Source organism: Pseudonaja textilis, chromosome 1 (genome assembly GCF_049901715.1).
Source record: "Pseudonaja textilis isolate UNSWEBS1 chromosome 1, rPseTex1.2, whole genome shotgun sequence".
NCBI classification, from domain to species: Eukaryota; Metazoa; Chordata; class Lepidosauria; order Squamata; family Elapidae; genus Pseudonaja; species Pseudonaja textilis.
The window spans coordinates 192997001-193022796 of NC_141990.1; the positions used below are offsets into that span (position 1 = coordinate 192997001).

General features: G+C 37.7%; 1 protein-coding gene across 2 annotated transcripts; it reads right to left on the reverse strand.

Moving 5' to 3' along the window:
- Nucleotides 1–3678: 3678 nt before the first annotated feature.
- On the reverse strand, nucleotides 3679–23970 carry GCA (grancalcin). Of its 2 annotated transcripts, XM_026697144.2 has the most exons (8): nucleotides 23805–23970; nucleotides 18671–18844; nucleotides 13693–13762; nucleotides 11919–11962; nucleotides 10008–10155; nucleotides 9538–9651; nucleotides 8893–8951; nucleotides 3679–3866 (listed from the first exon to the last, which is right to left on the reverse strand). In XM_026697144.2, exons 1-8 carry the CDS (start codon nucleotides 23826–23828, stop codon nucleotides 3840–3842), a joined length of 660 nt encoding a protein of 219 aa, XP_026552929.1. In that variant the 5' UTR covers nucleotides 23829–23970; the 3' UTR covers nucleotides 3679–3839. The 2 variants fall into 2 exon arrangements, with proteins under 2 accessions (XP_026552929.1, XP_087776196.1); XM_087920070.1 differs by lacking the exons at nucleotides 18671–18844; nucleotides 23805–23970 and adding an exon at nucleotides 17763–18068.
- Between the last annotated feature and the right edge of the window lie 1826 nt (nucleotides 23971–25796).

The window sequence follows — 25796 nt, forward strand, 5'->3', positions numbered from 1 at the left end:
CTACAGAAATTGCTGCAGTCTAATTCCCTTCTCTATCTGGCGAACAGAACTTAAGACTTTGCTCCAAACAGCAATGAAGCATTGTGGATAGACTTTGTCAAGAGCTACCATGCCCCTGAAAGAAGACAAATCTTCAAACATGGAGAAAAGTAGGAGGCAGACTCCCCAAAAGTTTTGAGCTATAGCAGCCCCAACACTAAGAGACCAATTCTTGTCTTGCCAGAAACTTCCACCTTAAGTACCCAGCAGTTTGAACCCAAGTTACCCAGATCCTGATTTGGGAATTAGGGCACTGTTTGGGAACAGCACACTCCAATACAAGGTCAGGAGGTTGCACGATGCAGTGTTGCCATGACATCTCAGAAAGCTGTTAAGTCTTGACAGGAGAGGAAATCGGCTGCGTGGAGTATTTAAACCAAATTAGATTGCTGGGGACAATGTTTCTGTTTTGCTTTGTCCTGGTGGTTGTCAATCCTGTAGGTCAGGGGTGTCAAACTCACGACCCATGGGGCAGATGCATCACGTGCTTCCCCCCTCCCTCCGGTTTAGTGAAAGGGGGGAAAGTCCTGATGTGTCACGTGACGCCTCCAGGATGACATGAGTTTGACGCCCTTGCTGTAGGTCTTCAGTCTGTTATTTGACCATCCATTTAGTTTAGTGTGTTGTCTCAAGCTTGTGATTTCTGCTGCACCCTGTGATTGATGTAGCAGATCCTAAAACAAACAGGAGTGATTCCCTGCTGTCATTTCTTTACTTTCATCAGCTTGTCTCAATACAATATTTAATTGAATAATTAGCCTTGATAGCCTGGCAACATTAAGCAAACATCCTAACTCTGCTGCTATCAGTAACTCTTTGGCAACTCAACAGCATGTTATGTTTTACAGAATGAACAAAGTTTTAAAACGTATGTGGTTATAGAAGAGTTGGTGATGGACAAGATATGTCATCTGAGGTGCATTAGGAATCCAGGAAAAAATGTGGAACTCAATCATGATCAGCCCCAGCAAGCATCTCTACTGTGGGGGATGGTGGGAGCTACAACCCAACAATATCTGAAGGTTGCATATGCAATTTATCCTACAATACTTAGAGCGGACATTTAGAATGTATTCGTAAAAAGTACTTTAAAAAAAGGGGGGGAGTTGTAAAGTTTTGACCTTTAAGTGGCAACTGACAAAGTTTTAGTTCTGGTTTATATGTTGAGTGGACCTCATCATTATAGTGCACAGGTGGTCCCAATTTAAACCGAAGTATTGTAACATAGTCACTAAAATCTTGAATATATCAAACAATATGGCAGGTTACCACCTGCCGGAGATACCAAGGGCACAAGAGGAGGCAGAACTGGCAAACACAATCCTTCAGTGGCAAAACAACAGGAATGTGGGCTTGGCATCAGAACTCCTCCAAAAGTGCAGGGAAGGAGGGGATTCATGTAATCACACTATCTCATAACGAGAATATCACACCCTCCCTTACTTACCCATTTTTATTTTTCCTTCTCCCCCATAAATCCTCACTTTCAATTTTATACTATATTGGATGGTTCATAGTGTTGATTATTTAATCCTTGCAATTGCCTCGGGAACTATAAATACTGTAGATATACCAGATGGCCCCTGCAAAACCACCTCGCTTTTCACTGGGGGTAGATCTATTGTTAAAAGTTGCCTCAGTCATCAAGGCAGCATTTACATTTTACACTCTTATATTTAAGAGAAGAATTGTGAACATTTGTGACTAAGAATTTTGAGAAAGACGGCCCATTTTCTCTCTGCACATGCTAAAATTCTACGCCCGTGGTTGGAAAGTACGGGATTCAAAGAGCACTGCCACAGCAGGTTTTCTCTCACCCTTATCGAATCTACTGCACACATCTCACCTGATAGGCTGGAATATTAAATACTGTAGAAGCCGTAAAATTACTGTAGCACTCAAAAATATAATCTCACATGTCCTTGTTTCAGGAATGAAAAAAAATACAAAGCAAGCTCTAACTTTATTTTCAAACAATTGCCTGGAATGGCACTGAAAATAGAACGAGAACATTTTTACAGTTAGAACAGCATCCATTTTAAAAGGTACAAAATCTCTATAGAAGATTGCAAATAATCTACAGCTATTACTTGACAATGGTGAACACAAAATTTCCACGTGAATAGTGTCAATGATTGCAAAACTTTGATTTGATTCCACCGTTACAGAAATTCAAAGATAACGCAAAAGCCATTTTAAAGGAGATAAATATAATGGCATAATTATAGAGGGAGGTGCAGGATGACACAAATAACTGAAATGTTTTACAGATGCATTGTTGACTCCAGGCTAAAAACTATCTTTCTTAGCAAGAGTACAGCTTACTGCAATATTCAACAAAATGACTTCTTACATTTTAGTTGTGAGACCAAACTCTGATGTGATGCAAATATATCCTCCTCTTACCAAGATCATACAACTGCATCATGCTATTCGATATACCAAGAAATGGCAACATGGGGAACTCTTGTAACAAATGCACCACTTGCTAGGTTAATCGTGAAGCGCTACCCGGACTTAATTTCCTTTGGCAGCAGAACACATCCAACAGCTCACTATAGCAAGGCTTTTATGATTCATCCACAATGTATAATGAGATGTCTACGCAGAAAGAAAATGTTGAAATCTGCAAAACGTGGCGATAACCAAGCCAGTCAACCAAGACCATTATCTACAAATGCTAGCTAACCTTGACATTTCCTTGCAATGTACAAATTATAAATGGATAGAAAACAGCAGCCGCTGTATTTTAAAAACATATAAAGGAATGATTTGCCACAGTCCCTGTTTATTTAATACCACTTGCAGAGTTGGAGGAGAGCGAGAGATCTGCTGATGCTATTCAACTGGCATGTAATTATTACAATATGAGAAGCTGCTTCACTTTTAACAGCTTCCCACCACATCCAAGATTCTATTTTCAGGCAGTAACCACAGCGCAGTAAAGCAGAGGAAGCCTCAACTCAGGCGTTTATTTCTTGGATTCTTCACCTGCTCTTGGGATTCTAGGTGATAACAATGAGCCAGTTGCAAATGCACCCCCCTCCCCCCCCATTTACCTTTCTAGAAGATCTATGCTTCATTGGGAAAATGGCAACTCCATAAAATCACCTGTATTCTTTTGAGGATTACATCAAGAACAGCGGTCCCCAATCTTTCTTGGACCAGTTTTGTGGAAGTCAATTTTTCCATGAACCCAAGGGGAGGGGTGTTTCACACACAACCTAGATCCCACACATGCACAGGTAAAGTTTCTCTCACTCACCCACCACTTGCACGGATTGGTATGCCCGAGGGTTGGGGACCCTTGGTCAAGAGGATAAACCACTCACTCGGAAGAGTATGTTTTATTACCATAGAGTATAATCTTTACTATGAACACATTCTTCTCGTTTGCATTCAAATTATTTATCAAACTTCCGAAGAAATATACAAATGTTTATACATACTTTTTGACTGCCACCAATTCATGGCTTCCTGCTTTCTTAGGCATTTACAATTTCACAAGATGCAGTCTGCCCTGTTTATAATCATTACATGAAAGGTGATTGTTTCCTTTTATCCATCCTAAGACCGTAACCCCAAATCGGAAAAAAAAAAGACTATCATCCACATGTAAAAGAATGACACCTCTAACAATTACTGTACAACCTGTATACTTATTTATTTCAAACTACACATTAAAGGTCAAAAATGATACATTAGCAGGCAGAAATATGGAAAATCAATGACAGCCTTGCTCTCACAGCAATTCTACGTAGGTGAAGTTAAGCATGGGAGTTTTCCTCCACAGCCGGCATTCAGATGGCCATGGTGCACTGCAAGAACTGAAAAACAAAAACAAATTTAATAGAGTTGGGGGGGGCAGGGGGGGGAAAGGCTTGCAGTTGAGCATGGGAACAGATGAAAAGAGCAAAACAGAACAAAGTAACCAAAAAAAAAAAAAAAAACCCAGCAAAATATCTCAGTTCAATTTAGATTGTCTCATAAAGTAAAAAGTAGTTGAAGCCCCAACATCCTACTCAGTTTTCTAAAATGCACACGTGCAATTTGAACAAATTTCATTAAAAATAAACCAAGAATGTACATGGCTCTCAAATTCTATTAAACATTGTTGTTTTTGCTTTATCTTAAGTGCATCCATAATGTGCCCTTTGTAACATCTTTGAAAGTCGAAAACTTCACATGATAATAGCTTATGGCCATTACAGCTTGCCTCCCTCCTGTTCAAAATTGAAATTGAGAAAATATAATTCAACGGTCATTAAAATCAATATTTACTTATAACTACAGGTAGTTATCGACTTACAACATTTAATGACCATCTGAAGTTACAAAGGCACTGAAGTGGCATATGAGTGTGTCTTATACTTATAACCACTACCTCATCCCCTTGGTCATGTGATCAGATTCTTGGCAACTGACTCATATTTATGACATTTGCAGTATCCATCCCGGGGTCACATGTTCAGATTCGCTTAACAAGCATGTTACTAATTTAACAACTGAAGTGAATCACTTAACAAATGTGGCAAGAAAGGTCATAAAATGGGGCAAAATTCATTTAACTGTCTCATTTAGCAACAGAAATTTTGGGCTCGATTATGGTCGTAAGTCAAGGTCTATCTGTATATGTATGTCATCTAGTCATTCTAGGCAATTCATAATTATAAAACCAAAATACAAACCAATTAAAAGCCCTCAAAATCTTCTCCACTGTTGTCTTTTGATGTCACTATTTACACACATCCCTGAACAAAATTAGATTATGGTAATTTTCTTCAGCACTACAGATTAATTTATGTGGTAAAGCAAGTAACAACTTGTCAAAATCATACAGTAAAAGCTTAGCCTCACAAACTAATTTTCTCAGCTGAGACACTATTTGCATATAGCAATAGCACTTAAGACTTCTATACCGCTTCACAGTGCTTTTGCAGCCCTATCTAAGCGGTTAACACTCAGCGTATTGCCCCCAACAATCTGAGTCTGCATTTTACCCATCTCAGAAGGATGGAAGGCTGAGTCCACCTTGAGCCTGGTGAGATTTGAACTGCCAAATTGTAGGCAGCTGGTAGTCAGAAGCAGCCTGCAGTACTACATTCTAACCACTGCGCCACCGTGGCTCTTATGCTGCTGTTGCTGCTTCTAGGTTGAAAGGATTCACCGATAGCGTCACTGTTACCCAGGGAATGTTTGACCGGGGGCTCCTTTCATGTACCCGTTAATGTGCCCACCAAAGCGGTACCTATCTAGGTACTTGCGATTACTCACTTGTAAACTGCTAGATCGAGAAGAGTTGGAGCAAATGACAGGAGCTTACCCTGCCATGCAGCAGCACTCGGGTCTTGAAGGCAAGCTTGTTCATTGTCAACCCACTGTCCTAACCACCACGCTCCTACTGTACTATTTGCATATACATCTATCAAATAATTAAAAACTAAAAGAAATTCTGCAACTTGTGCAAAATATTTCAGAGAAAAAATAACTTTGCATGTATGAAAGCTTTACTCGTGACTATTTTGATTCAATGTCATGCTTCCATGTAAATAGTCTTTCACTAGCATTTCCATATATCTTGTTTTTGTAGGCCGATTATCTGAGACAAGATATCAAACTTTGCTAATCAAATTAAAAATTAAACTATTCTTTACTTTTAAGTGCAGTTTTTCAAGTGGTCACCTAAGTTCATAGACATTATTTAAAGGCTTCCATGTAGCCCCGAGATTCTTCAGAGCTTGCATAAATACATGGTAGGAATTGTTTGGCATATGATTAAATGAAGAACCCTCACTTCCTAAAACTGATACAACAAATCCAAAAAAGAGGGGAGTTGGGGGGAGGGGAGGAAGATTCATGTAGCCACCGGGATGACACTGATATGCGAACATCCCACTGAAAGTCTATTAAAGCTACTATTGTGCTTTTGAAGTATGGAGAAAGTGGCCTGACTCTTTCACCAACACATACAAAGGTAGATAATACCCATTTGCCACGAGGAGCAATAGTGGGCAGAAAGGCTGTGTGCTTCCTAGATGAATCAATCATGACCCTGGCCAAATGCAAAAGCATCACGTGAAATCAAAGAATGAAATAGCATTTCATTAACAGCACTAAGCAATATTTCTGGATTCAAAAGGAAGGTCCAAATTGACTTCAGAAATAAAGATGTAACTGGGATGATGACTATGAAATATCAGGGACTCAGTTCTCCAATTTGACAAGCTACTAAAGAGTAGGAATAGGTAAGAACAAAACCAAACACAGCTAACAAGTGAAAATAGTACTCTTTATTACTATACAAATGTATTTATAAGACTCTGTAACACAGAGAGAGAGAGAGAGAGAGACAATATAGAGAGCGGGGGAAGGAGAGAGAGGAGATACAGATAGCCTCGACTTACAACCTCAATTGAGCCCAACATTTTGGTTGTTAAGTGAGAATTTTGTTAAGTGAGTTTTCCTCATTTTACGACCTTGCCAAAGTTGTTAAGTGAATCACCACACAAGATAGTAACCCGGTTGTTAAGAGAATCCAGCTTCCCCGTTGATTTTGCTTGTTAAAAGGTTGCAAAAGGGGGATAACATGACCTTGGGACACAGCAACGGTCATAAGTATGAACCAGTTGTCAAGCATCTGAGTTTTGATCATGGGGATGCTAAAAATGTTGTGTGAAAAACAGTCATAAGTCACTTTTTTCAGGGCTGTTATAACTTTGAATGGTCACTAAATGAACTGTTTTAAGTCAAGGTTACTACCTATATACCATTAAGTCCTAGCTTAATCTAATACTGATAACCAGATGATTTAATTTTCCGCTGTTTTGCTTTTAATACAGAAATATTTTACTGCTAGTTGTTTTCCTCCTCTTCCCACATTTACTGTCTTCAACAGGGACTTCAGAATGCCAACAGCTTCTCTCCTTAACGTTTACTTGCCCGTCTCTCAGGGCCTAAACCATGTAGAGTTTTCTCTGCTGCTGTCTAGAGTCCAGGATTATATATTTTTTCTTTTCTGCAGGCTCTTCTTTGATTTCAGCTGCCTCAGGCTCCTTCCTGGTTCTTCTCCCTGACCATGGATTCTCTGGCTTCTGGCTCTCCCAGCCATTGCCTCTTCTATCACACACCTTCTTATTCCAGCAACTTCTCCTGCCAAACCTGGAGAAATTACTCTATATCCCATCACCCTTCTGTGGCTTCTTTTCTACTTCTTTCATTTGAAACCTATGTGCCAGCTCGCAGGTGATTCTACGGAGTTTTAAACTGTTTCCCTCCCCCGCCCCCTTCTCTAAAAGTGCCTACAAGCTGGGAAGCTGACAGATCACTATGGAGGGGGAAAAAACCCCTCTGATCTTGACAGTCACACATAACGTTTTCTGTTTCAGTGCACTTTATCTTTCTACGTAAGCCAAAGTCAGACTGAGAAAACAGAGCAGTGTCCATGAGATGGAAGTAATTCTAGGTTCAAAGTCTGTTGATTTTATCAAAAAGAAAAAAAAAAAGAGACATGCTCCAGGTCCAAAGCAGGTGGCTTTTCATGACGCTTTATCAGCAAAGAAGGAATACCACCCAAGGAAAAGGAGAGACTGGCTACCGGGCCACCTGATGAGTTTAAGTTTGTAAACCTTTCGGTTTTGCAGTAGTGGGACCAGAGGGATCAGAGCTTCATCTAAATTCTATTAATGGAAATCTGATTAAACAGCACACAAAACAATATAGTACAATATCTATATTGTACATGCATTTAATAAAGACAGTAATTGTTAGCTCAAACTATGTAAAGCCTAGAATAACTGGTTCTCTTAAGGGTACGAGGCTGATGCTTTCCCCTAAGAACAGACACACTAATTCGCACCACTGAAGTCTGCTCTTCATGACACGTATTATTAGTGAAAGTGAATCATGCCTTGATTTAACAGATCTCTACAGACAAGGCTACAAATCTAAGGGTTTTTGGGGCCATCAGTCCATGGATAGGCAGATAGAGAAAATCCAATTAACACTGCTAGTCTTCCAAGAATCAATTGTCCAAAACAAATAAAATCAGCTGCAGCAAGAGGCACAAAGAATTCCTGGGTAACAGCAAATTCTTTGCAAACCACTACTGCATTGTCTGAGGAAATGAGGAAAAAAGGATGGAATGGTATAGCATTAATGGAATAGCAGAAATGTATGAATCTTCTGTCAACAGGGAGAATTTGATTGATTTCTCAAAGACAGGACAGTCATCAGACAATTTCTAGAACACATTAGGAGGAATGGAAGAAATCAGACAGCTTCTTCCCAAAGACTGGCCTGCCAACTAGAAGAACGATGGCAAAGCAAACAAACACTGTTTATTTAGTCAAGGGCTAGGTTTGCACCCACAACACTGGCATTCATTAAATGGGGCCCTTAGGTTCAGAAAACCAAGCTAACAACTGTAAGTTAAGGGGATTAATAACCAAAGGGAAAAGTAAACAACTATGATAAAAGGAAAAAAATAGTCAAGGACAAATAATTTAAAACTGTAGTGGTTGAAAACCAATGGAAAAATGAGATGGGAGTCACACCATGTTCTGTGATACAAATGGGGAGGAACAGACCAAAACAATCTGTAAGCTCTGGAAGGTACCAAATAAAATCCTGCACAAGCAAATAAATAATGAACATGAAAAATCAAGAGCCCAGTGAAGAATTAAAGGAACTGCCATCTGTTTGAGATCTTAAGAGGAGCTACAGCACTATCCTGAGATGTAATTTCCTAAAATATTCTCGAGTATAATGGGAGTGAGATTATAAAAGGAAATGTAAGAAACACAATTCTAGTTAAAACCATTTTTTTTATTACCAATTAATGGTATTTTTACTTACATCATCATACAGAAGATTCACAATGCCCTGTTGCATGCTATCTCTTCTTCTGAAAAAATCTTTAAAAAAAAAGATTTGCAAATTTACATTATAAAAATCCAGAACTGGTCTATATATACACACAAAATATCTATGAGGTATATTTTAAAATAGTAAAGAACCACAATATATAATATAATTTGTCTTTTAAATTAACAGCATTCCATTATGTGTTCATTTCTACAGTCATCAGATGATAGCACACTCTATAAAATCACCAGCAATATAATGGAATTACACCAGACTCCAGATAAGGCCACAGATGCTTGGCACTCTATGTAAAATCTTTTGCCATATTCACGGCTAAAGTAATCTGAAGAATAATGTTTGCCATCTTGTTAATAGTACAAGTCAAAGCATTGGGACTTTGAAATGAGGCTTGATTTTTAAGCTGACAACTGTTTGAGGGTACTCCCACTTTCAGTATGAAAAAGCCTTTGGAATTACACATAATGGCTAAAGAAATTTGCTGCAAGAAAAAAAATAGGATAAATTTTCAGAGCTTTTTCTAGGCAAATATGTTCTACTTATGCAAACTGGTCTATATCCAAGCAATGAATGCTTGCTTTGTAAAATCAGAATATATTATATAAATCCAACACTTACCTGTTAAAGCACGAAGCTTCACACAGCAAGCCACATAATCATCAAAAGAAATCCTGCCATTCTTGCTGTAACGTTTTACAATAGCAATTAAAGTCTGTGGGCTTAGTCTGTATCCTAGATAAGCAGTTAGAAAGAAAAACACTTTCAGGACAGAAAGCTTGGGAGAATTTTTCCAATATTTCGGTATTCATAAATAATTTACAGTAGTCACAACCAATCTGAGATAGAAGTTCAACAGGGATAGAGTGAATAAAGTACAGCAAGTTAAGATGATTTGTTAAGACTACCTCTTAAGAATACTATATTGCTCTATTGTGCAATTACCAAAGACTAACTTTCCCAGATGTAGGAAAGGGAATACAGTCCATAAATTTCTAACCTAAATTAGACAATCAGCATTAGATTTGATTGCAGAAAAATCTGGTCTACCTGTTTAAGTAAGATTTCTAAATCAGAAAAGCTTTACTTACCCATAGCTACAATCACTTGAGTCAGCACATGAAATTCCACAGTTCCACTTCGGTCTTGATCAACCAACATGAAATTGTGTTTCCAAGCACTGAGAGCCGTCCAAAGTTCTTTAAATTCATTATATCCCATTTTTCCAGTATTCTGTCTCTAATGTTATGTGTTAAGAAGCATACCAGCTTGTGGATAGGTGATTAAAAGAATAAAAATATAAATGTTTTACTTGTATGGATTCTGTTACTGTTCTGCACACTTGTGCTGCAATCTTGCTCATGTTTTAAACAGTTAAGTCATAAAGACCATTTAGCCAAAAAATACCCCATGTTCTTCTTACTTTGCTCTTTTAGAAAACATCACCTTATCAATCTAAACCTTTTAACACTGGTATTTGGACAATTCTCAAATTAAGCTTGACTTTGGTGACAATAGTAATACCTCTATCTAATGTTCTTAAGCAATATTATGGAAGTAATTTGCCAGTGCCTTCTCTTAGGATGTATTTTTCAATTCCAGAATCTCACTTACAGCCCTAGGATTTTGTTACAGTCATGCATTTAAGTACTAACCAGTCTTGAGAGCATCAAAGGATAGCTTAATGTTGCCACCTGCTGGGCATATACAAGATGTTACAGTACAGTACAAAAATTATTTGGGGCTCCTACTTGCACTTCAATTGATGTAAATAAAAGTCCTTCCTTTAAAAGAGGAATTGTAAAAACAAAGACAACAAAACCCTGGGAATCTATTATTTATGAGCTGGAAGCAATCTGAATTGGAACAGAGCTTTCCTACATATTTATTTTAAAATCAATGTGAGGTAACTCAGATTTCACATTTAACAAATGCAGAAATATATTTTGTTATACAGCTTCTAAGCATTTTACAGAGTCCCCGAAAATCAGGATAGACAACTTATAGCCTTCAATGTGAATCTAAGCCCCTTTTGCAGCCTACTGCACACCCCAAAATTGTGCCACTGAAGTTTAGTGGAAAAATAACTGAATGTGTAACATAATTTCCATTTGTTGTGATGAAATAAGAAAAACTAGGGCATGAAGCTCCCTTTGAACTTCATGCATCCAACTGGTAAAAGCCATAGTCCCACAAAATTAGAAGAGGTCATAATTTACAGCCTGACCGCTGTGAGAGTATCACTGTAAAAACACTAAGACATTTTTCTACTTTGTTTAGCTCTTTTGACAACTGATCACTGTTTCAGGATTGCCCTGTAACATGACATTCCTTCTTAGCTGTTTTCTGCATTGTGGTCAATGGGCTGTAAATAAAAGACTGATTGTAGTCTGAATTGGGACAAGTACAAATCAATCTTTAATGGGACCAGTTAAAAATATATGCAACCAGAAAACCTAGCTGCATAGATTTTAATCATTAAATGAACCAATTAAATATTCTTATGTTTATAATCCTTAGTAAAAATCAAACTGATCCTGCCATTTCTGTTCCTTTATATACAGAATTACAGTCTCCATCAGATGACCTGCACCTCAGACAACAAACAAAAGTGTATTCTAAGTTTAACCCATAGTTATAGTTTTAAATTTTATGACGCACTGCCCAACTTAGAATAACTCAATCTGAAGACTGGCATCAGACATACTTTGTCACATAAAAATCTTGGTAAATTTCTAAAGCAGGCAATTGTGGTTCCAGCTAAGCAGGATGAAGATAAAGAAGAGACTTTGGTATACTGTAAAAGTTTGAACAAATTATTCCACTTGCTCCGTGATTCAAACTTTCTTAATACATACTCTCACCTGCATTACATATTGATGTTTTTCAAGAGACAAGTGAAAAACTGGAGAAATAAGCTCCATTAAATTCAGTAGAACTAACTTTTAAAAAAGACACCCTTCAAAAAAGACCATTTCAGCTACTTATTTTTAAAAGGATACATCCAACATCGATATCATAATTCTGCAGGTCTCCAAACTGAATGCTGAAATTGCAAACAAAGTATTAATTCTAAAGCACCAGATCCATTTCAGTTGTAATTATGAGTGCTTAAAAACAGGAACCGCAAATCTCATTTAAAGGATTACCATTCAAACTTACTGAATGTAGCAATCAACTTGTTTAGAACAGAGCACCAATTGAAATTTTTCAGCTGGACTTAAGGCTCTGTCCACAGAGATTTCCTAGGTGGAATGGTAGTTAGGAGGTGATAGGTGACATTTGAAAGCCAAGTCAAGAATGATACTACAAGGAGGGGCAAACAGTCAGTTACCTTTCATGTATTACACAAAGAGATAAAAATTCAGTAGCAGTATTAACAAAGAGGTGAGGTATTCTGTTGCTCAAGAAATAACACTTTGTAATGTCTGAATATAGCTTCTCCCTTTGTCCTCTGCTGGGCATCCCTCGTTCACCACATTGCACAGAATCACCATCCTAGTTTCTTTCTCTTCCCTGTTCCTTCCTCCCACCCTATCTCTATCAGGGTTTGCTTTACTTTTCATTTGCTTCTTCTGCTTAAAAGAATGGAGAAGGTATATGTGTTTCCATGCATAAAAGTTGGTATATATTAGTTTAAGGGTCTTGTAATGCAATTACAGGAAAATGAATGTAAAGAAAATGTTTAATATTAATTGAATTAACCAGGATTAAGTACTGCTGCCAAAGTCACTGGAAGTTGGGTAGCATAAAAAATATTGCTTCTGTTCTGGACCTTCCTTTTTTTTTAAGAATGAAGCTCCTGACAGAGATAAACATTAACTTATATGGGTAGTTTTCAACTTACAAGAGTTTATTTAGTGACCCTTCAAAGTTACAACTGCCCTGAAAAAAGTGACTAACGACCATTTTTCACACTTACGACTGTTGCCGCATTCCCAATGTTACTTAATCAAAATTCAGACGCTTGGCAACTGATTCATATTTATGACGGCTGCAGTATCCTGTGGTCACGTGATCCCCTTCTGCGACCTTCTGATCAGTAAAGTCAATGGGGAATTCACTTAACAACTGCAGTGATTTCCACTTAACTGCAGCAAGTATGGTTGTAAAATGGGGCAAAACTCACTTAACAACTGACTTGCTTAGCAACAGAAATGTTGGACTCCACTGTGGTTGCAACTCAAGGACTATCTATACAGGTACACGTGCACGTAAGAGTGTATCATATGACCTAATGAAGAGGCCATTTTCAAGACTAATTTCTATTACTGCTTGCAATCTTTTGATTAGCAAAGGAAGAGAACCGGTACTTTTTTTGCCTGCTTGTTCTCCTTTTGATGGGGGAGATCAACTTGGATTTAGTACTACATGCAGTAAGTAAACAACTAATGATCTAAGAGGCAATTTGCAGGTTACATAGAGAACTCAGATTAATTTTTATACCTCTGGGAGGATCCTCCATCAGCTTTGGAGTTTTCAAAGCATACTAATTTATTTTCAACAGAGGTTAAAAGTATGTGTGCACCTTCTCTTTAATACATTTCAAAACTAGGGGGAAATTATTTAACTATTTGGATCCTGCTTGACTTGGAGACATCATTGGGTTATCACTGGCAAAGCATCTGAAGGTAAAAACTATCAACATCCCCCAAATGTGGTCTCTGGATACAAAAATTTGACTTCTCCTATTACAGATGAAAAAAGGATCACAAAACAATTACAGGTACATTATTATAAAACAGTCCAAAACAAGAAATTCAATAACAATCTTACGAGAATATGTTCCACTGATTCCAGATTGTGTTAGACATCTCTGTAGCTCCTCCGCATCCACTTCACCATTCTGTAAAATGAATGCATACAAATTTGAGGTTCAAGGGATTAGCAAAACTGGTAATAGTAAATTAAGTACTCATGCATTCTATACAGTTAATGAACTGTTCTACTTAAATTCAAATAGTTTACTTCACAAATATACCTCAACTATATATTTGCTGTACAGTACTAATTATTTTACATAAGTAAATCGCAATGGACATGTTTTCAAAATCACAAATAAACTATAACTTTCTCATTTGAGACATCTTACAATAGGACAGATCATAAAAACTAGTTTTTACAAATGTTGAACTTAAAAAAAACCCATTTCATGTGCAAGCTTTGCAAATTATGAGACAAACCATTTAAAATAAACAAAAAACTTCTCTCCCTATTTCTCCATTCCAGGCAGATCCTACAGAGTTTCTCAGGTTAGTTCAAATCCAGCTCTATACAAAAATATACAAGACCAACAATTCATAAGTTTAGAGTTATCCATGTCAAATTATAAACTACAAACATAAAGCTCATCCAGACAAAATAACCTATATAATGAAAGTCTTTAAATTAATGCGTCAAGCTACCTTAATATCCATGTCAATTTGCTATCTGTTTGAACTACTGCAAATTCTCACATGGGAGAATATTCATTCAAAAAGACATGAAATGCAGCCTTTCAGCTACCGTACCATTGCATTATGATGCATTATCTTGCTAATACAAAAAGAACTTATCTTAAAATATATTAAAACATAAAAGTAAGCAATCTAAGTATATCCAAATTAATTTACAGCAATGATTTAAAAAAAACTTTGTGAGCTTTGCCAATGAAAGCATAAGGAATGGTGGATATTGAAAATCCTGTTGCTTGATTTGGCCTTAAGCAAAATTCCTTAATCTAACATGGGAATCATGTAATGACTTCTCAGAGGTTTCTCAGAAGTGTTTTTCCAAACTGAATGGGCATATCTTTTTCCCAGCTAGATTAAAAAAAATAGGATCAGGCTGATATAAAGTTCTTCATAGAAAGAAAATATTACTCATATTGACAAAAATTCGGTACATGATATAGCTTTTCTACAAGACCTATGTAATTGGGGTGATTGTTCATAATGATTGTACAAAACACAAATATACTTTTGTAATTACCACCAAGGCAAAAGGATTTTCGCTGGATAAGTTCACAGGGCACAAGGAAAAGATTAAATGAAGCTTGATTTAGACATTTCTGAGTCTCTTTGTCAGTTCAAAATGCAAGAAAACTCAGAAACTGTTTCAACTGCCTTTCTTTACCCTCCCCTCCAAAAACAATGCCCATGTTACTGCAAATTTCTACCTGATCAGTTCTTTTGAGTGTCAAAGGCCCACGCTTCCATCACCCCACTGGTCTTGCTATATGGCAGATGACATTGTGCTTATTTGACTGGTACTTCAGGAGTGAATGTTTATTCCTCCTATAAAAAACTAAATTTACTAAAATATTACAGTTGAAAATTAAGAAAAATATGGAAGTCAGCAATGGCGATCCTACTTATGAAAAACTAAAAACACAGAAAAACTCCCTGTTCCAGATAGCTACTTTAAAGCAGTGGTTTTCAAACTATGTTCTGGAAAACTCCCCAATTCCTTAGAAACCTATCATGTAGTCTTCAATATAATCAGTCACATTATCTCCCCCCGCCCCCCAAAATATAGGTTACTGTGCTATCTATGCTATTAAACTTCTCCTGTAGAACTGTAGAAGAAGTTGCAATAGAATGCTGGGATTATTCTAAGGCTATGCTCTGTTCAATTGTCAGCATTTTACATTTGAGGATGTTAGGCTACATTAAACAGATCTTGTAACTGTATTTAGAATTCCAGCCCATTTATTCAAAATCATACAGGTTGATCCTGAGAACATGTTATTCCAGAACACACTGCACAATCCTTTGCTATGCAGTTGAATTCTACAGCTGATATATAGCATGTTCTTTAACAAATGACAGCAAATAAAAACTTCTCTCAAGATACAGAGCTTGAAAACCCTGCTATAAAGCAATGGAAAAAAATGAAAAAGCAATGGTATTTCATGTTTTCCTCACTTGCAAAAATGGATCACCTAGTACAGGCAGTCCTCGACGTACAATTGTTCATTTATGACTGTTCAAAGTTACAACAGCACTGAAAAAAGTTATTTATGACAATTTTTCAGAGTTACAACCTTTGCAGCATCCCCATGGTCATGCGACCAAAATTCAGATGCTTGGCAACTGTTTCATACTTATGACAGTTGCAGTGTCCCGGGGTCATGTAATCCCCCTTTGCAACCTTCTGACAAGCAAAGTTAATGGGGAAGCCAGATTCCCTTAACAACCGTGTTACCAATTCAACAACTGCACCGATTCATTTAACAACTATGGCAAGAAAGTTTGTAAAATGGAGCAAAACTCACTTAACCAATGTCTCATTTAACAACAGAAATTTTGGGCTCAATTGTGATTGTAAGTCGAGGATTACCTATAGAAATTTTAGTTGCAGTCAATATTTGAGATGAAATAGTACTAAATATAATTAAGAGCTCTGTGTACTACATAGATTGTTTTATATCTATTTTTAGATATCTATTTTTACAACTATTATTATACAGTATTACCTAGTATATGCCCATAGTAACTTATTTTGGGTAGTAAAAGAACCATTTGTTTATTTATATGCTATGTATATGCTATTCCTTATAATTCCAAAAAATTATACTGCTTGGAAAATTATCTCTTCCACCCAAAACCCTATTCTTCTTGGGGCCTTAGTAGCTCACACTATCAACTTGATTTTGGTTATTATTTGCTAAGTTTGTCTTAACACTTCAAATGAAAGTCAAGAGACTGGATTTTGAACCATTTCCAGAAGGGTTTAGTAGAATTTAGAGAAATGCTCAGAATGAGAACATTAATAAAATTACTGCATTCCATTTATACTATAACAAAAAAAATCTGCTTTATGAAGTAGCTGGTCACCTTTCTAGACAAAATTTGTGGTTTACCTGTAGATAAAAGAAGCAATTTATTGACCCACACTTGTACTAGATACTATTTCAAGCAGTTGCTGCTTTAATGAAACAAATGTTTTGAAATTCCTTTCCTGTCATTCCTGTCCTGTATCAGAAGACAGTCTATAGGGGAAGCAAATACTGTGCCATATTTTGACAGTTAAGACTCATTTCTTCTTCCATGTTAGTAAGAACAGCATTTTACAATTGAAATTAGGCATTTCTCTGAGAATGAATATCCAATATGGCCACTCTTTTTCTCTTTAGGCACTCATCCACAGAATCTATTTTTAGATTAGAGAATGAGTTAAAGTATATTCTGGCATCTATTTCCTTTTACAATTTAATCACAATACTAGCTTCCATAAACATCATACTTTTTAATTGTTGAACTGCACGTATTTTCCAGCTTTCCACAATTTAAATTTACTTCGCCAGTGTAAGCTTAGAATCACATTCACATAAGCTTAGTGATTTAAATAACTGTCACCATTCTGGCAATAAAATAACTTTCCCTCCCTAAGCTCCCTGGCTATCAGAGAGCAAACAGAATTTAGCACTGGCTGAAATGAATGCTTACTGTTCTTGTCAATCAATAAGCAAATAAAGAATATCCTACACACACAAAACTATTTTCAATAGGCTCTACCATTAAATCCCTTCAAATTAGCTCAGTATCAAAAACTCTCTCTGTGGGTGATAAAATGTTCGGGATCAAAAGATAGTATTTAAGAAGGCAGTTCTTACACTGTCCCTGCCTCAGATCACATGTAATTTCTTTCTCTTCAACTCCTCCAATGGAATATAGCATCAAATGGATTGTGCCAGAGACATGAATGCTTTTACTGCTAGAAATACCATATTACTATTGCTATTATTGTGGAGATGCTAACTGTTAAGCAAAATGCCTTACTACTACTACTATAAGGCATTATTTGTAAACAGTATAAAAATTAAAATGCAAGCAAAAGAATAAATGTAAAGAAAAGCTACTCACCTGCAACTGGAGTTCTTCATGAATATTGCTTTTGCAGTTCCACACTCTTGAGAGAATGCAAATTGGCATCACAACTCCCAAAACGCTCTAGAGACCAATGACCTGTGGGGCCATGCATATGCCCTTTGGTGAATCTTTACTATAACCTTTTAACCAGTCCTTTCGCCCAGATTATACGTATATGGCTTCTGTATTTCTCAATACCTAGTCACATATAATGTATAGACCTCTTCCAAACTGAAGCCTGATGAACATTCACTTAAACACCATTTCACTGTTTTTATTATATAAACCTTGATGTACTGTAGCTATTCTAAGTTGCCAGATATCCCTACAAATAAAATTGGCTGAAGATCATAGTCCAATTAATGAGGTCAAAAATCAGACTTGCAATAGCCCTCCCATTCCTCTTACACAGAAAGTACAAATTTTAATTATTTTAAATGTTATCATAGAAAGATAGCTATATATTGCTTGCCTATATCTACATTTAAAAGCTGATTATGGATTCCATGCAAACTAACAGATTAGTTGAAGATGAATTTCTCCATTCTTCCTCTCAGTTCTGCTGGATATTATGTTGGTCACAGGTGGGAAAAAAACTTATTTTATTTCCTTTTCTTCTAGTGAGCTGTTTAATACCTATAAAACTTTAGAAACAAGCCTAAAATGTAGCAATCTACATGGTAGTAGCTGTAGATGAAAAACTATCTTGTGTTCTATGGTCAGTCATATAAAAAAATTATAGGCAAGCAATTTTATAGGGTCATTTATAAGGGTGCATATCAATATTGTCAACATATCCATTGCCAAACAAAACCCTGAGATTATGGGATATTTCTAACACTGATCAGCAGGAAAAAAAGGGACTGTCTTTCAAAACTTTACAATTACTTAAACTGACCTACCTGTCCAGCAGTAGCACTGAAGAATGCCCACAAGGGATCGACGGCAGCACCAGCATAGGCACCAGAATAAACAGAATATCCAGTAGATCCATCAGGGGCTACAGTTTGTACCCCTCTAGGGACCGGTTGTCCCACTGCCATTTGCATTGGCATCTGACCATGGTAAGCACCATACTTTTAACAAAAAGAAGAGATACATTTTACTATGTTCATCAGCCTAACACAAGGCATGTACGCACATGCACCCCAACTTCGGGAAAACACCTTCTCAAATATTACCATAAAAAGGGCAGTTTTTAAATATTTAAAATCCAGTGAAACATGCTTGAAGGCTGTTTCATTACTATGTAACTACATTGGTTACATAATAATGAAATATAGCTTTTGCAATAGTCAGACCTCACTGAATAGAATAGAATAGAATAGAATAGAATAGAATAGAATAGAATAGAATAGAATAGAATAGAATAGAACAGAACAGAACAGAACAGGAATTCTTTATTGGCCAAGTGTGGTTGGACACATAAGGAATTTGTCTTGGTGCAAATACTCTCAGTATACATAAAAGAAAAGATAATGACAGCCCTGTTTATCAACCATTCTAAATTATGGTAACACTGAAAAGGTAACTTTATGACTAGTCCAAATACTTACAACCATTGCAAAATTTCTGCAGTCATGCAATTGAGATTTGAACATTTCACAACCAGCAGATATTTACAACTATTGCAGTGTCCTGTAGTCACATGATCACCTTTGTGTATTTCACAGCCAGCTTGCAACAAGCAAAGTCAATGGGGGAAGACAGATTCATTTAACAGCTGCCTTGCTTAGCAATTGAAATTTTGAGCTCACTTGTGGTCATAAGTCAAGAACTACCCATATTTGCCAGTAGATAAAACCAGAGTCTCTTTATTCCATATCTTTTAAATATTAGAGAAGGTGTTGAGCTATTGAAAATGTATACTTGTCTTGTTGAAAGGAAGAATGAATATTTCATGCCATGGGGGTGTTTTTCAGCAGCAGGAACTGGGAGACTGGTCAGAGTTGAGGGAAATCTGACTGAAGCGAAGTACAGAGATATCCCCAATGGAAACCTATTCCACAACGCTCAGGACCTCAGACTGGGCCGAAGGTTCATTTTCCAACATGACAACGATCCTAAGTACACAAGCAAGACAACATAGAAGGCCCTAGGGACAATTCTGTGCATGTATTAGAGTGGCCCAGCCAGAGCCCTGACTTGAATCCTATCCAGGAGGGACCTGAAAATGGCTGTCTAGCAATGGTCACCATCCAACCTGACTGAGTTTCAGAGGATTTGCAACGAAGAATGGCAGAAAATCCCCCAATCTAGGTGTGCAAAGCTTGTTACGTCATATCCTAAAAGACTCAAGGCTGTAATTGCTGCCAAATGTGTTTCAACAAGTACTGAGTGAAGGGTCTGAATACTTAAGTCAGTGTGATGTTTCAATTTTTTCTTTTTAATTAATTGACAGACATTTCTAAAATTCTGTTTTCACTTTGTCATGGGATACTGAGTGTAGAGTAATGAGAGAGAAAAAATGAATTTGAACTGTAGAATCAGGCTGCAACACAACAAAATTGACAAAATCAAAGGGGGCTTGAGTGCACCAGATTTTGCCTCTTTTGCCAACCTCTTTTTTTCTCCTTGTTGCATTTTCGATTTTTTTTCTTGACTATATATATTGCATGTTTATAAGGGGGGGTGGGGGAGAGAGATAAAAACCAAAAGCTGTGGTAATCCTGTTAATTTGTTTAACATTAGATGAAGACCCAAATGATACAGCATGTGGCAGCAAATTGGTAACATAACTTTTTTAAAAAAGCTGAATTAATGCTTGGATAGAAGATCACCCAGAAATCCCAGATTTATAAACTACATTAGGAACTTGATAAAACATCTCAGAAAGCAGTATAATTATAAATCGTATACTTTTCCTGCCAAGAACACTGCATGGATTTGTTACCTTGACTCAAAAATACTTCCATTGTTTCCCTTAGCACATAACCAGTTTCCTATATTGTTACTTTCTTGTTTAAATTAAGGGTTTCATGCCACCAAATAACTCTGGTAAATGGCAAATTACTTCCATATTGCTAAATGTCAATGAAACGAGGCATGAAAATTGCCTGGAATATGGCAGAGAAACACCTCACCCAAGGTAGATTTGATTTAAATCAAGTTGACTTAAATCACAATTTAAAACGTAATTTAAATCAGGGGTCCCCAACCGGGCCCCAGGACCGGTACCGGTCCATGGATCATTTTGAACCGGGCCGCAAAGAATGACAGGGCTGGCGCCACCATCTTGTTTGGACAGCACTTGAGAAAGTGCTTCCGGGTGAGCTTGTCGGTTGTTGGTTGGAAAGCGGCGTTTGGGTGCTGAAGGAATCCTCGCGCCTTAGTTTCATCGAAGGGGGCAGCGGCTTCGAACGAAGAGCCATCCTGATGGCGGTAGAGTCTCGCGTTACTCAGGAGGAGTTTAAGAGCGAGCCCGAAAAGCCCATCGACCGCAAGAAGGTACAAAGGAGGAGTTGAAAGTGGCGGGGAGAAGCGGGGGACGGCTGGCTGACCAGTCGCTCGGCTCGCCTTGCCTTGGTCGTGCGTGCTGATGCCGGTACCAGTCCGTGGTACAAAAAAGGTTGGGGACCACTGATTTAAGTCACTAGTAAAAAGGCTTGATTTAAATCAACTCAATTTAAAACATAATTTTTAAAAAGCAACTGTCATCTGTTCCGCAGCGGCTCCTCCTCTGACCTGCTATTGACTCACCAACAGACCCAATCACTTTAATGGGATGGCTGGTGATGCGGCAGTGACATAACAAGGTGAGGGACATGGCAGGTAGCAGTTGAGTGGATGGCCACTAACAGGCACTGCCATGATGGATCTGAAATGACAGGTGCTCTTTAATATTATATTTATAAGCTGCTTAGAAGGTTTCACTTTCATTTTTACAGCTTGCCCTTCCTCCTCACATTTAGAGAGCCTGGTGATACAGATGCATTTATCTTCAAACAATCATACAGTTTGTAGTGTACATAGATTTGCAAAACAATGGGATAAAAGAATATTCCTGAACTTTGTTTTATTATTTATCTCATGATTATTGTGAAATTGTGTGAATGCATCACTGCAGTGCATGTTATCTCAGCTTGCAGAGCTTGGATTCATTGAATGAGTTTACCAAAAATGTAAATGTTATAGAATATACAGCCTCATGCTACATAACTAAGCTCCATTTCATGCTGAATAAGCTAAATTATTAATATATCTTAAATAGAAAACTATTTTTAGATAGATTTTTACTCCAAATGCATTTTATTAAATCAAATTAAATTTGGTTTAAATTTTAAAAATCCAATTTTAATTTTAAAAATCTGATTTTTAAAAAAATATTATTATCCACCCTGACCTCATCTCACCTTCCCTATTACCTACTTCTACTGGTATGCTATGACTATCACTTTGTTGGCTATAGAGGTAGTCCTTGACTTACGACCACAATTGAGGCCAACATCATTTTTAAGTGAAACATTTGTTAAGTCAGTTTTACCCCATTTTATGACCTTTCTTGCCACAATTAAGTGAATTGTTGCAGCTGTTAAATTAGTAACCTGGCTTCCCCATTCACTTTGCTTGTGAGAAAGTCGCAGAAAGGGATCACATGACCTTGGGAAACATAAATATGAACCAGCTGCCAAGCATCTGAATTTTGATCATATGATCATGGGGACTTTGCAAAGGTCGTAACTGTGAAAAATTGTTATATGTCACATTTTTCAGTGCCGTTGTAATTTTGAACAGTCACTAAATGAAATGTTGTAAATTGAGGACTACCTGTACTTTATGATTTATCACTGTGTTGCTTGTATGTATAGTGAACCTTATGCTTTGGGGAAACTTACGCTTTGCGTGTCCACACTTGGCCAATAAAGAATATTCTAATAGGCACAGAAGTGTTTTTAAAAGATTATTTCCTCAGACAAAAATGAAAAGGCGCTCATCCAGGTACTACTCAACTTATGACCACAATGGAACCAACATTTATGTTGCTAAGGGAGAAATTTGTTAAGTGAGTTTTGCCCCACGTTACGGCCTTTCTTGCCAGTTAACAACTGCGGTGGTTAAGTTAGTAGTGCAGTTGTTAAGTGAAACTGGCTTTCCTGTTGATTTTGCTCAACAGGTCATAAAAGGCGATCTCACATGACTCCAGAACTCTGCATCCGTCATAAATGTGAGTCAGTCATCAAGCCTCCAAATGTAAATCACATGACCCTTGGGGGGGGTGCTGTAACGGTCATATAAATGTGAAAAACAGGTCATAAGTCACTTTTTTCCAGGGCCATCATGACTTCAAACGGTCACTAATAAAAGAACTGTTGTTAAGTCAAGATACTATCCAGAGAACCCCTTTACTTGCTTGACTGCCTGCAATTTGGCAGTTCAAATCCCACCAGGCTGAAGGTTGACTCAGCCTTCCATCCTTCCGAGGTGGGTAAAATGAGGAGCCAAATCGTTGGGGGCAATAGGCTGACTCTGTAAACCGCTTAAAGAGGGCTGTAAAAGCACTGTAAAGCTGTATATAAGTCTTAAGTGCTATTGCTTCTATTACCTTTACACTCTAATGGAGGAAGATGCACGTTTGAACATTCTTCATCGTTAAGATTGGTCACTCAAAAAACTGTTTTAAGTCGGGGACCACCTGTGCAGCTTATGTACTACGGTATCTGCAATTTAATCCCAACCTAGCCACCTTCTACAACCCTACTGGGTGGAAATGATATTCTAAGTTCATTCCATTCGGAGGCCGCCATTAACATCTCCCAGTCAAAGACAAGGAGTTGCGGGAAGGGAGGGGGGGGGGAAGAGAAAAAGAGGCACTGATTGGGTTTGCGGGTAGAGGGGAAGAAGAGAGAAGACATTTTATAGAACCCGAAGACTGAGGGCGAGGGAACCCAACCGAGGAGACCCACCAACGAAAGGCGTGAAAGCGAAAATATCTTTTGAAAACCAAGACGGGCGACCAGCCTTCCAAACCAAGTACGGAAAGCAGCAACAGCAGCAGCAGTTCGGCGGGCTCCGCGCCTTCCCGTTTTCTTTACTCACCGCTCCGAACGCCGGATACGTCATGCCGAATTTGCGAGAGACGAACCGTTAGAACGGTTACAGCCGACTTCGAAGCTCGGCGGGATTCTAAATCCGCCACAAACGAGTCTAAGTTTCCCCTCACCAAAGGCCTCAGTCGCCGCCTTCTCTTTCCTTAAGTCGCTCTACGAAGAGGCGGGACTTCCTTTCCTCCCCCCTCCTTTCGCCCTCTTGTATCTCCTTCCTCTATTGGGTAAGGCGGTCGTCCACTTCCGCTCGGGACATGTTCGCAAAGATGAGGAGGCTGGGAGAGCGGAAGAGGTATACGGCGGGGGGGAGGGGTTAAGAAAGAGGTGCCGCCCATTCCGGAAATGGTCGTTGAGGAAAAAGAGGAAGGCGCGGTTGCAGTTTCGTAAGAGAACGGAAGTCGGCGTGGCTGTATTCTCCTTAAAAGGCAGGGAAGACGCCGGCTGTATTTCCTTGATGAAGAGCTTATGCGAGAAAGTTAAGTCGGCTATCGAAATCAGTGATACCAACGAAAGAGATGAATGATGGATGTCGGTTTTTGATAATAGTATTGCTTATGCTGAGTGCAATGGAACGCCGATCATTCCTCTATTACCTATACTTGTTTACTCATGCATGCTTGACAAACAAAACAAATAAATCTTTTCTATCTAGAAATGGATGGATCCTTTTTGTTTATTTTTATGATGAACTCAAAAGTCCTCTCTACCTTCCGTCAACAAAGTATTACTATCTTGATGTCTCAAAATTGTTATCCTTCCATTTTGATTTGATTTGATTAAATCAAAGTTCAATTCCTGTAATACGTGCACTTTTGAAAGCTAAACAAATACTGAGATAACACAGACCTTTGCCTAGTTCCTGTTTCTATTATGAACCACTGTTTCTCCACTTTTGGTTATTGCAGTAAGGACTTTGTTGTTGTTTACTGTAAAGATCCTTTAAAAAAATCAGTGTACTTGCATACCAATTAGCTAGCATAAGGGTAATAAAGAAGTAAAATATATTACAGCATTATGTAGAAGTATTTATCACTCTATAGGCATGTCTTATCTTGATGATACGCAGTTGTTTTCTTATATATGTAGAAGTATTTATCTCAATAGGCATTTCTTGCTGTTGTGGAAAATATTTAACTTTTCACGTGTTGTAAAACTAGTAATAACACATGCCTGCAATCAGTTACACCCCTCTCCTATTGAGACGCATGATTGTCTCATCTAAATCAATCTGAATCCATCTGATTTAAGTTTTACCTCCCTGAGAATGAAAGGTACTTCTCTGGGCATGCAATCTCCTCCATCAGGAGAAATCCACACTTTTGAAGTATGTTGTTAAATGGTCAATTGTGATAGATTAGCTGGACAATAGGAGAAGGGATAATGAAAGATAAACAAATGCCAGAAGGACATTTGTCTGGCAGGAAAGATGTAAATCTAAGAGTGTTTTACAATGCAGTTACTCTACTTCTAAAAGAATCTTAAGGTATAAGAAGAGTTACTTTCGTCTATGTTTTGTAACTTTCCTCACATATCTATCTTGTGTGTATGCGAGGAGAGGTCTTTCCCTTTTATTGATCAATAAAAGTTAGATTTGTTCTTCAAAGCCTCTGCTTAAGTTTATTTTTGGCACATTGTGATCTTAAGTTATAGCCGAACTTTATACTAGTTTGCATCATGCAATCAAAGATTTTGTTGTATTCCACAAAACAAAGACCCTTAAGTCTCACCGTTGTTAGAATTGTGTTACCCAGTCTCCACTGCCTTTTCTGAAACTGGTTTCTTTATCATTTCTCATTCCTTATATTTATGGCCCTGTACTGAAATGGCCATAACTTTGGGGACCGACATAAGTACCATTTGTTCAATGCTGCTATAACTTGCTGAATAAAAGGTCATAACTCAAGGACTACCTGAATATGGTTAATATCCACCAGAGTGTTGGAGGTATATTTCTTCTCCCCCCTCCATTTCCTTTTCATTGTTT

What these genes read in the sequence shown, in the direction of transcription:
- GCA (XM_026697144.2), bottom strand. Translation starts at nt 23,828, where the DNA reads ATGACGTATCCGGCGTTCGGAGCG. An exon ending in CGTATCCGGCGTTCGGAGCG is followed by an intron (nt 18,845 to 23,804) that starts GTGAGTAAAGAA and finishes TTTTGTTAAAAG; the next exon opens with TATGGTGCTTACCATGGTCA. An exon ending in TTATGATATCGATGTTGGAT is followed by an intron (nt 10,156 to 11,918) that starts GTATCCTTTTAA and finishes ACATAACATTAG; the next exon opens with AGACAGAATACTGGAAAAAT.